General features: G+C 42.4%; 2 protein-coding genes across 3 annotated transcripts in view; one reads left to right on the top strand and one right to left on the bottom strand.

The window, feature by feature from the left end:
- LOC308086536 (B-cell receptor CD22-like) overlaps window positions 1–12,693 on the bottom strand; it is a 31,155-nt gene that overhangs the window by 5,115 nt on the left and 13,347 nt on the right. Inside the window, exon 1 of one of the 2 annotated variants that reach the window (XM_080430105.1) lies at window positions 192–262. The exons of the other annotated variant lie outside the window; for it this stretch is intronic. The gene's annotated coding sequence lies outside the window, so the exon portion shown is untranslated. Of the gene's footprint in view, window positions 1–191; window positions 263–12,693 lie in introns of those variants that run through there. 2 annotated transcript variants of the gene reach the window in all.
- Window positions 2,613–3,718, top strand: LOC308086723 (sodium/bile acid cotransporter 4-like). The gene is made up of 2 exons (XM_080430374.1): window positions 2,613–3,111; window positions 3,595–3,718. Exons 1-2 carry the CDS (start codon window positions 2,618–2,620, stop codon window positions 3,677–3,679), a joined length of 579 nt encoding a protein of 192 aa, XP_080286500.1. The 5' UTR covers window positions 2,613–2,617; the 3' UTR covers window positions 3,680–3,718.

Here is a 12,693-nt window from a genome sequence, read left to right as displayed (position 1 = left end):
GTATATGTGATATAATATCACATGGTTTCAAGTTTTATATTTGGACAACTTCTTCACTCACATCTCTGATTGGTTTGAATTGAAAGTGACCTCATGCTACCTTGTCAAACATGTATCAGTATAAGATACAATCCTGTAAATTATCATTGATACTATGTTACAGTGAGGTAATTCAGACATACTCTACTCACCCATCTCCATAGCTTATCTGTCCAGCACTTCTACATTGACTGTCATCTCTCGACATACTTATAACCGAAACAATGCACACCCAAAACTCAAAAGGAAGAGGTTAAAACCACTAGAATGTGTTATTTCCTCCCTTCCTCTCTTCACACAGTATTGTATAGACAAACTACTTCAAAAAAGTGATTGGAACATAAGACAGAATTGAAGTTGGAACACTACAACATTGAATCTGATAAATGTCTATCCTCCAGACCAGGGGTCGGTAACCTTTTTTACATGAAGTGGCATGTTTTTATTTTCTTGATAGTCAGTGTGCCAAATCAACATTAAGTTTAATTATGACACCACAACATATATTGCCAACATATTTTGATTGTCCAGATGCATGACAACCTTTATTTTTTTCTTCTCTTTCTTCTTTTGAAATATTTTCTTGAGGATGTAATCAGGATGTAATGATCATTAGACTCAGAGCAATAACCCCAACTATCCCCCAGACTCTCTCCCCAGATAGAGTTCAGAGTTTGAATGAATGTAGCATTATGTGCAGGATGCAATTTGCCTACAGATGTGAGGGGATTTAATTTAATTTACTACATTTTTAGACTACATTTTAGTGTAAAATAAAAATTCTCTCTCACACTTATGCCAGTGTGCCAGTGATCACCCTCCCAGGGCACTGTGCCAATGTTGCCACCAGTGCCTAGGTTGCCTACCCCTGCTCTAGACCTTCTAGACTACAGGATATCCTCTGCTCTGTAGAAGAGACGTTTTTAATCCTTTGATTAAAAAAAACACAATAGTCTGCTTCTCAGCACTGGTGTTTTGATACACTGATGATGACTGTTTTGTTTAATTGCTGCTTATCCATCAAAATAGTTCAAATTATTAGAAAATGCTCAATTTAATTCACGCAAATGGGGAATAATGCTAAAGGCACTTAATGTTAGAACTTTTAAACATATTTTAATATTTCACTACAAGTAATTAATTTGAGCATTCAGGTTAACAGTGGGCATGGATTTAGGTGCACCGTGCACCCCCAATCTACGCCCCCATCATACTAGAGCTGATCTTATTAGCAGCCAGTTGTGGAAAGTAACTAAGTACATGTACTCAAGTACTGTACTTAAATACAATTTTGAGGTACTTTTACTTTACAGGACTATTTCCAATTTTCTATACTTTTACTTCTACGCCACTACATCTCAGAGGCAAATATTGTACTTTTTACTCGACTACAATTATTTGAAACTTTAGTTACTAGTTACTTTGTAGATTTTGATTACTGGACTTTTACTTGTAACAGAGTGTTTCTACATTGCAGTATTGATAGTTTTACTTAAGTAAGAAATGTGAGTACTTATTCCACCACTGATTGTATCAGATTAACCTGCAAATAACATATTTTATGTTTAAATGTGAACGCTAGGGGGCGGCAAATCCCATCCCTTGGCTGGGACCCCAAATGAAGCACCTGGAGATGATGATTCACTTATTTTCTCACTTTCCTCACCACGTCATCCACACCTCACTATGAAGAAGACTTTCAGGCACTAACTGATTGACGACGACAGACAGAAATAGCATCGGGCACAAAAAGAAACCACCAGATTCTCGCAGTCGATGCACGAATATAAAGAACAGCTCCGTTTTACTGTATGGAGGTCCTCACTCCTCCTCGACGCATGCACGGAGCGCACAGCTGTTTGTGAACCACACAGTTCCATCATCCAGCAGGTACCTGAAACACCACAAACATGTAGCCTATATCAGTATCACTTGACAGCAATTAGTCGATCTCTAGGCTATCATTGAAAAGTCCCATTTCATGTATAGTCGGCCGCCTAATCTCTAATGGCAAATGTTTCCAATTGGTGGATAGTCTAATAGGCTAATTGGCTACACAATTAAATATCTACTCATTGTTAATTTACCCATTTGTAACTCTGAGAGTGCGCAAATGTTGCAATTGCGCACTCTCGGGGTTAAAAGAACGTGTATGGCAAATATTATTAGGCTACAACATTTTTCTCCCCCTAAATTAATAATGGAATGGATCGGAGTAGCCTACAATACTGGGGTGGACTCCCCCCCTCCAGCAGTGTGTGTGTGTGTGTGTGTGTGTGTGTGTGTGTGTGTGTGTGTGTGTGTGTGTGTGTGTGTGTGTGTGTGTGTGTGTGTGTGTGTGTGTGTGTCACAGCAGGGAGCCAATCCGTGGCACCAGACTGTCTAAGTGGAACCATCAACCATCTCTCTGACCGCTGCCCTGACCAGCAGTCGTGACACAGAGCGCAGGGACCGGTCCGTGCGTCACCATCCATCCAGGGGAACCTCTCTCTCTCTCATTTGATGCACGGACACCTCCGGACAGAGAAGCCGCCCGCGGGGAGAGTCTACCCTCCGTTGCGCCATGGAGAACTCCGGTATGGACGGCTTAATGGCATTTTACATTAACGACACTTTCCAGGGACATGCTTTGGATAATAACTCTGTGATGGAGACACTCCGGGTAGCAGCCGGTGGTGCTGACCCTTTATTCATGGACTCCAACGCGGTCAGGACTGCTGCGCTCATGGCCGCTCCGCCGTCGGACGCCTCTCACCTGATGCCTGCCTTCTGGGACTCCCCGCTGAGCCACGGCATCAACGTGTTCGTGGGCCTGGTGCTGTGCTTCACCATGCTGGGCCTGGGCTGCACGGTGGAGCTCAGCCAGCTGGGCGAGCAGATCAGGAGACCCATCGGGGTGCTGCTGGCGCTGGTGTGTCAGTTCGTCGTCATGCCCTTAGTGGCCTTCCTGCTGGCCCTGGCCTTCTCGCTGGACGACGTGGCGGCCATGGCCGTCCTGCTGTGTGGATGTTGTCCAGGAGGGAACCTGTCAAACATCATGTCCCTGCTGGTGCACGGAGAGATGAATCTGAGGTAAGCAACGTGCACCTCCAACTTTGGAAATGTGTTGTTTTACTAGGCCTATAAATGGGCTACACGAAACAAAAGTAGGCCTACTCAAACAATATGTCCTAGTCACATAATATGTCCTCCTAGTATTATGGTGTTTTATTATAACTATTTATTAGTAATTGCGCACAAGCTTGTCGTATCGTTTTTACGCAAAAGTTACATTACGCATGGCTCCAAAGTTGACCACTATTGCATTTTCTGTACAACCAACTGTGATTAAACGTGATTAAAAGTGAATCACTTCAAGAAAATATCAAACGCTGAGTTTTATTGATGGTTATCGTATATTATGATCATATTCGAAACTTATCTGTCCCCTTGTCTCCCAAGGGTTTCCAGTTTAGTAGACCTTGTATTGTGAATTTGTACTTCCATGTACTGTTATGTACTGTCATGTACTATTCTCATGTCTTTCTAAATAAACTACATCAATCAATCAATCAGCATCATCATGACCATATCGTCCACGCTGCTGGCTCTGGTGCTCATGCCGCTGTGTTTTCTTAATGAAGACAGAGGAGGATCGTAAAAATGTGAACCGCCTTCAGGAACTGGTAAATTGCAGCTTAAAGTAAAATCCTACAAGAGAAGTGCAGAAGACGCTGTGAGTATTTCAGCTATTCAGTCACTATAGGAATATTAGGAACTATCTACACACATAAAGAGGCACTATGTCACTTTTTTTTATGAATACAAATGTAATTTTGTCCAATCTGTATGGTAGTATGTTAATCAAACACAAAGGAGGGAGCGCACACCTGTGTTGATGAGGTGCTGACCACGGCAGGTTATAATGTTGAAAAGCATGAGGCCGCACAGCTCTTAGCCACGATGCAAAATGTAGCCTATTAAAAGGTACAGGAAACCAACGTTTCGACAATATAGTGGCTCAGGGTTTGGAAGACTATATTATCAATACGTTGGTTTCCTGTACCTTTCAATACATTTTTGCATCGTGGCAAAGAGCTGTGCAGTCTCATCCTTTTCACCAGAGTGTGTTAATACAATATAACTTATACAATTGGGGTGGTTGTATTTTGTCTCCCTGCTCTTCTATTGAGACATTTAGATTGTGTCAAAGGTCATGTCTCACCTAGACACAGGATCTGACACAAATTTGACCTGATGGTCAAGATTCAATTTATCCCCTGAGCAAGCAGGCAGGCTCTATTAGCCCAATGGTAAAAATGTCAGGACTTGCGCAGGAAACCGGGTTCAAATCCGGGATAGAAAACACACACACACACACACACACGTTTCATTTGATGAAGGTCTAAAATTTAAGATTGACCCTTTAATAAAGCGCAGTGATTTCTTTGCAGTGTGCTGTGTCACGGCCCCTTGGCCTGGCTTGCAGGGTCTGTCTGTGTGTGGGTGTATGGTGTACTCCTATGTGTATCTCTCCCACAGATCTCCTGTAGGCGTGGCCAACCTGGGGTTCCACCTGGCCAGTGCTCCCTGCAGCCCTATAAAAGAGTGACTGCCAGCCATTTGAGTTGTCCCCTACCAGATGACAGCACCCTTCTGTTTATTTGTCCATGATTGAGTTTATACACTTTACAACACCCCACATTACATTGAACACACATCCATACATTGCTGACACTACTGATTACTGAACTACACACCTCATTCCTTTGTAAAGCACTATTTTAGTTCCTTTTGTTAAATAAATTCCTGTTACTTTAAACACTGCCATCGTGTCCTCCTCCATTTGTCATGTACTGTTATGTACTGTCATGTACTATTCTCATGTCTTTCTAAATAAACTACATCAATCAATCAATCAGCATCATCATGACCATATCGTCCACGCTGCTGGCTCTGGTGCTCATGCCGCTGTGTTTTCTTAATGAAGACAGAGGAGGATCGTAAAAATGTGAACCGCCTTCAGGAACTGGTAAATTGCAGCTTAAAGTAAAATCCTACAAGAGAAGTGCAGAAGACGCTGTGAGTATTTCAGCTATTCAGTCACTATAGGAATATTAGGAACTATCTACGCACATAAAGAGGCACTATGTCACTTTTTTTTATGAATACAAATGTAATTTTGTCCAATCTGTATGGTAGTATGTTAATCAAACACAAAGGAGGGAGCGCACACCTGTGTTGATGAGGTGCTGACCACGGCAGGTTATAATGTTGAAAAGCATGAGGCCGCACAGCTCTTAGCCACGATGCAAAAATGTAGCCTATTAAAAGGTACAGGAAACCAACGTTTCGACAATATAGTGGCTCAGGGTTTGGAAGACTATATTATCAATACGTTGGTTTCCTGTACCTTTCAATACATTTTTGCATCGTGGCAAAGAGCTGTGCAGTCTCATCCTTTTCACCAGAGTGTGTTAATACAATATAACTTATACAATTGGGGTGGTTGTATTTTGTCTCCCTGCTCTTCTATTGAGACATTTAGATTGTGTCAAAGGTCATGTCTCACCTAGACACAGGATCTGACACAAATTTTGACCTGATGGTCAAGATTCAATTTATCCCCTGAGCAAGCAGGCAGGCTCTATTAGCCCAATGGTAAAAATGTCAGGACTTGCGCAGGAAACCAGGTTCAAATCCGGGATAGAAAACACACACACACACACACACACACACACGTTTCATTTGATGAAGGTCTAAAATTTAAGATTGACCCTTTAATAAAGCGCAGTGATTTCTTTGCAGTGTGCTGTGTCACGGCCCCTTGGCCTGGCTTGCAGGGTCTGTCTGTGTGTGGGTGTATGGTGTACTCCTATGTGTATCTCTCCCACAGATCTCCTGTAGGCGTGGCCAACCTGGGGTTCCACCTGGCCAGTGCTCCCTGCAGCCCTATAAAAGAGTGACTGCCAGCCATTTGAGTTGTCCCCTACCAGATGACAGCACCCTTCTGTTTATTTGTCCATGATTGAGTTTATACACTTTACAACACCCCACATTACATTGAACACACATCCATACATTGCTGACACTACTGATTACTGAACTACACACCTCATTCCTTTGTAAAGCACTATTTTAGTTCCTTTTGTTAAATAAATTCCTGTTACTTTAAACACTGCCATCGTGTCCTCCTCCATTTGTCATGTACTGTTATGTACTGTCATGTACTATTCTCATGTCTTTCTAAATAAACTACATCAATCAATCAATCAGCATCATCATGACCATATCGTCCACGCTGCTGGCTCTGGTGCTCATGCCGCTGTGTTTTCTTAATGAAGACAGAGGAGGATCGTAAAAATGTGAACCGCCTTCAGGAACTGGTAAATTGCAGCTTAAAGTAAAATCCTACAAGAGAAGTGCAGAAGACGCTGTGAGTATTTCAGCTATTCAGTCACTATAGGAATATTAGGAACTATCTACGCACATAAAGAGGCACTATGTCACTTTTTTTTATGAATACAAATGTAATTTTGTCCAATCTGTATGGTAGTATGTTAATCAAACACAAAGGAGGGAGCGCACACCTGTGTTGATGAGGTGCTGACCACGGCAGGTTATAATGTTGAAAAGCATGAGGCCGCACAGCTCTTAGCCACGATGCAAAAATGTAGCCTATTAAAAGGTACAGGAAACCAACGTTTCGACAATATAGTGGCTCAGGGTTTGGAAGACTATATTATCAATACGTTGGTTTCCTGTACCTTTCAATACATTTTTGCATCGTGGCAAAGAGCTGTGCAGTCTCATCCTTTTCACCAGAGTGTGTTAATACAATATAACTTATACAATTGGGGTGGTTGTATTTTGTCTCCCTGCTCTTCTATTGAGACATTTAGATTGTGTCAAAGGTCATGTCTCACCTAGACACAGGATCTGACACAAATTTTGACCTGATGGTCAAGATTCAATTTATCCCCTGAGCAAGCAGGCAGGCTCTATTAGCCCAATGGTAAAAATGTCAGGACTTGCGCAGGAAACCAGGTTCAAATCCGGGATAGAAAACACACACACACACACACACACACACACGTTTCATTTGATGAAGGTCTAAAATTTAAGATTGACCCTTTAATAAAGCGCAGTGATTTCTTTGCAGTGTGCTGTGTCACGGCCCCTTGGCCTGGCTTGCAGGGTCTGTCTGTGTGTGGGTAGCCTCGGAAACCCATGCATTTTTTTTTGTTAGGGTGTATGGTGTACTCCTATGTGTATCTCTCCCACAGATCTCCTGTAGGCGTGGCCAACCTGGGGTTCCTAATTAGGTGCATTGGGAGCACCTGGCCAGTGCTCCCTGCAGCCCTATAAAATAGTGACTGCCAGCCATTTGAGTTGTCCCCTACCAGATGACAGCACCCTTCTGTTTATTTGTCCATGATTGAGTTTATACACTTTACAACACCCCACATTACATTGAACACACATCCATACATTGCTGACACTACTGATTACTGAACTACACACCTCATTCCTTTGTAAAGCACTATTTTAGTTCCTTTTGTTAAATAAATTCCTGTTACTTTAAACACTGCCATCGTGTCCTCCTCCATTTGTCATGGCCCACGGGCCGGGTTGTGACAAATTGGGGGCTCGTGCCGCTTTTAAGTAAAAATACTCGGGTTGGCTGTGACTCTGAACATGTAAAGTAAATTTCCTGTATTATTTGAAGCCTATTTTGGCAAATTAAGTCACAGCATTACTGAGGAGGTGCATGGTAGTGTTTAAGTAAGTTGAGTAAAAATTTGTTTTGAATAACAATTGGTTTTGAATAATTTGAGCAATAATTTGATTAACAATTTGTTTGAATAGCAATTTGTTTTGGTAATTTGATTAACAGTTTGTTTGAGTAACAATTTGTTTTGGTTAACAATTTAGGTAATTGGTTTATTTTGGTTAAATGCAATTATTTATTTTGTTTTGTGCTGTCATTTAGTTGTCACTAGAGTGATAATTAGGACAGGGGGAACAGGTGTGTCTTGGACAGTTTGAGGGGTGGTGTTCCCCACCCCAGATAGGATAGTGGCGTTTCCCCCTGTGGGACTCGTTGTGCTTTTGTTTTTTTCTTGTATGGTTTGCTAGATTCTGTCCCACAAAATATGGGATGGGGTGGTGCCACCGAGATGCTCAGTCGGTAAGGGGGACTCGGGAGGGCCACTGAAGACCAGGGCAAGTTATGGTAGGTTAAGATTTGGTTAGGCAGCTGAGGTAGGGGGAACGCCACTCCTGGAGGCACACCTGTCTCACCTGTCCTATTTTGTCAGAGGGGAACATTTGTTCCATTTTTGGAATTTTTTGTTTTCTAATTAAAATCTAACAGAAAAAACGAATCACCTACATGGTGTATTTGTAAAACTGTTGGTAATAGGTTACATTTTTGTTTGTTTTCTTGAACAGTTAAAAAATGTCCGATCTAGAGGATTTTGTGAAGACTCCATCTGAGAACTTTAGATTTTTACTAAGGAGCAGCTGCTTAAGGTAGCAGATTACTATCAACTAGAAATCACTGACAAAAGGTTAAAGGAGACAGTAAAGTCAAATGTAAAAGCTAACTTGAAGGACATGGGGATTCTAATAGTCTCCTGAAACTGAGGAAAAGTCAGCTGAAATAGTTAGCCTAAGTCAGTCTAAGCAGCCCACTAATCAGTTTTTCACATTTGAACAACAGAAAGAGTTGCTCATGCTGCAAACAGAGCAGAAGAGTCATCAGTTAGAGAAGGAGTTACAGGTTGAGAGTAGAGCAGTCTAGACTGGAGATGGAGAGGGCCAAACTTGAACTTATGAAGGAAGGGAAACTCACAGCTGAGGAGGCTGGGATGTCCAGTAGTAGGTCAGCGGCCTCGGGGTCGCAAGCTCAAGAGTTTGACATTTTCAGGAATTTGCGCTTAGTGCCCAAATTTTGTGAAAAGGACCCTGAAACCTTTTTTTCAATGTTTGAACGAGTAGCCGAGGTGCGTAAATGGCCAGAGTCTGCCCGCACGTTAATGCTACAATGTGTGTTAACGGGCAGGGCGCAGGAGGCCTATTCATGTCTAAGCCCTAATGACCGTCAGAAGTATGCCGTTGTGAAGGCAGCAGTGTTAAAAGCCTTTGAGCTTGTGCCAGAAGCCTATCGCAAACGTTTTCGCACATGGCGGAAAACTGAAAACAAGACTCATCTAGAGTTTGCACGCGATTTGTCATGTTACTTTGCCCGCTGGTGTGCCGCCTTGGAGGTTAAGGACTTTGATGGGTTATGTGACCTTATAGTCCTCGAACAGTTCAAAAACACTTTGCCTGAACATATTGCCAACTATATCAGTGACCGGAAAGTTGAAACTGCTGCCGAAGCGGCTGCTTTGGCAGATGAACATGTGTTGACACACAAGCGCCCTTATGGGGAGCGGCGCTCCTTTGGCCAGCAGCGCGCTGGTAATGACGGAGGCGATGGCGCACGTTTCAAAATGGGCTTTCCTGGTAGTTCAGGCATGGCGGTTGCACCAGAGGCGAAAGCTGAACATGGCACGCGTGAGGAGAAAATATGTAACTTTTGTCATAAAAAAGGGTATTGGAAAAATGACTGTTACGCTCTAAAAGCAAAGACTAAGTCTACCTCTTACCCTGCAAAAGGTGCGGCTATGGCTGTGCCTGCGCTAAGCTTGGGAGAGGTACAGGTTAAAGGGTCATGTCAAAATCTTGAGGTTGAGGAATCCTACAGGCTGTTTGTCAGTGAAGGATTTGTGTCACTTGTAGGAAGTAATGTCAAGGTTCCAGTAAAAATACTGCGTGACACAGCAGCTTTTGAAACTTTTATTGAGGCGTCAGTGTTACCATTTACTAGCGAGAGTACTACAGGGTCCTCTATTCCTGTTTTGGGGATGGGTTTAACTGTCCTCCATGTTCCTGTTCACAACGTCATGCTGTATTCCGATTTCTTCCAGGGTCTGACCGGCGTTGCTGTGCGTCCCGCTTTACCCGTGGCAGGGGTGAATGTGATTCTGGGTAATGGTTTGGCTGGTGCACGTGTGTGGGCGGATGTACCACCACCTTTAGTGGTAGATTCGGTGCCGTTGGTAAGAAGTCAACCTGACGAAAGTGAAACTGAATTTCCTGAAGTGTTCACAGCTTGTGCAGTGACACACGCTATGACGCGCGCACAGTCTGAGGCAAATGATTGTGAGTTAGGAAAGAACGAAAAGTTAGGTTCAGAACCAAGGTTTGCCATATCTGATTTTAACAGTGTGGGCCCACTCCCTCGCTCTAAGTCTGGTGTGGTAAATCTTCTCACTGTAATCATGTGTTCAATTGTGTTCATTTTGTCTGACAAATGTCAAAAGGCATTTGAATTTATCAAAGATCTGTTGTGTACTGCTCCTATCCTTGCAGCGCCACGTCTCGACCGCACATTCACTCTGCAGGTGGATACTAGTCACGTGGGTGCTGGTGGGGGTTTATTACAACCAGAGGACTTAGGCATTGACAAACCAGTTACTTTCTTTTCAAGAAAGTTTAAGTTTAAGTTCATGTAGTGTCTGGGGCTGTGCCTGTGGTGGTCAGTGTCCATAATCCACTAACCTTTTGAATTAATTGCAAAGTCCCAATCAGAAGATAATTCACTGTCCCTAATGCTGCAGTCGTATTGGCTCGTAGTTAAATACATTAAAGGCGTAGAGAATGTTGTAGAAAATGCCCTTTCCAGGGTGCCTTAAATTTAGGCAATATGTGACCTGTTCCTCTCCTCTTAGATGCTCCAGGAATCCATGGTAATCTTGGTTGCTGAGGGGAGGGCTGGGTGTGTTGGTTGTGGACAGGATTGGTTGGACCATAATAATTTGGAGGCAAGTGGTGTTTAAATTTAAAAAAAAATTTGTTTAATTATTGATGTCCATTTTTGGTTGTCTTGATTGATTTAAATTATACTTAAATTGGTGTTAGTTACACTCTCTCTGTCCCTTATGGGCCCTCATTTTGAAGGGGGAGGGTGTCACGGCCCCTTGGCCTGGCTTGCAGGGTCTGTCTGTGTGTGGGTGTATGGTGTACTCCTATGTGTATCTCTCCCACAGATCTCCTGTAGGCGTGGCCAACCTGGGGTTCCTAATTAGGTGCATTGGGAGCACCTGGCCAGTGCTCCCTGCAGCCCTATAAAATAGTGACTGCCAGCCATTTGAGTTGTCCCCTACCAGATGACAGCACCCTTCTGTTTATTTGTCCATGATTGAGTTTATACACTTTACAACACCCCACATTACATTGAACACACATCCATACATTGCTGACACTACTGATTACTGAACTACACACCTCATTCCTTTGTAAAGCACTATTTTAGTTCCTTTTGTTAAATAAATTCCTGTTACTTTAAACACTGCCATCGTGTCCTCCTCCATTTGTCATGGCCCACGGGCCGGGTTGTGACAGCTGTTATGGAGCATCTAAAATATTTTCATATAAGCTACTCAAGTCAGTGACACAGAGCAGTGGTCCAGTGGCTTAACTAAAACCTGTGAAGGCAAGGCCAAAATGGATTCATCGTCCTGATAAGAAAAAGTAAATAACTAATCTTGAATAATTCTCCATATAATATTTTAGGAGGAACAAGCCAACTCCCATCTTGGAAAGTTCCGTAAGCAGCAGCATGAACTGGACGAGGCAGAAGAAAGGGCTGACATGGCCGAGTCCCAGGTCAACAAACTCAGAACCAAGGGTCGTGATACGGGCAAGGTAAGCACCGCACCTATACATACTGACAAATGCAGTGGTAAAAGATTTTCATTTGTGAAAAAGAGGAGGGATCCAAGCACAAAAAAAAATACCGGAGGAGATGGCGTAAAAAAGGTAATTTAATCATGTCTACATAAAATTTTAAAGTCAACATGTTTCGACCAGCAACTGGTCTTCATGAGGGCAAGTATGATTTTTATACATATTGAGCTTGTGAAATGGATAATGCATAATGAGTACTTTTACTTTTGGTACTTTAAGTATATTCTGATGACAATACCTTTGCATTTTTACTCAAGTAAATGTTGAATACTAGACTTTTACTTGTAACAGAGTATTTTTACATTGTGGTATTGCTACTTTTACTTAAGTAAAAAAAATGAGTACTTCCACCACTGCACAAATGTCACAATTTGACCATTATCTAAAAATGCTTTAAAGCGGCTATGAAAGTGAGTTTACTATTTTCATATATGTATATCTTTCCCCATACAGAAAAGTAAAGATGAAGAGTGAAGCCGTCTCACTGAATGAAATCCTTTTTCTCTATGCAACATAGCAGAAATAATCAAGCAATCTAAAATCTTTTTGTTTGTTTTAAGTGTGGAGAGAGTAAACCATTACTGTTACAATTGAGTCTATACACCTTGCCTTACATCAGTGGTTCTCAACCTTTTCAGGCCGTGACCCCCCAAAATAATCATATTTGAACTGGGAACCCCCCAAAATAATAATTATATATCACAAGAACTTGGAATTGTAGGAGTTGAGGCATTACATTTAGTTTGGTATTTTTTCTAGGCATTAAAAAGTCCTTAAATTGTCACTTCACTGTCATTTGGGGACCCCCCCAAAAATCATGTGGGGACCCCCCTGGGGATCCCAACCCACAGGTTGAGAACCACTGCCTTACATTGC

Source organism: Gymnoscopelus braueri (genome assembly GCF_963280865.1).
Source record: "Gymnoscopelus braueri genome assembly, chromosome: 6".
Lineage (NCBI taxonomy): Eukaryota > Metazoa > Chordata > Actinopteri > Myctophiformes > Myctophidae > Gymnoscopelus > Gymnoscopelus braueri.
Note: the sequence above shows the minus strand (reverse complement) of the source record. Positions and strands in the feature narration are given on the sequence as shown.

Coding starts and splice junctions, on each gene's coding strand:
- LOC308086723 (XM_080430374.1), top strand. CDS start 2,618: ATGGACGGCTTAATGGCATTTTACATTAACGACACTTTCCAGGGACAT. Junction 3,112..3,594: donor CACGGAGAGATGAATCTGAG/GTAAGCAACGTG, acceptor TCAATCAATCAG/CATCATCATGACCATATCGT.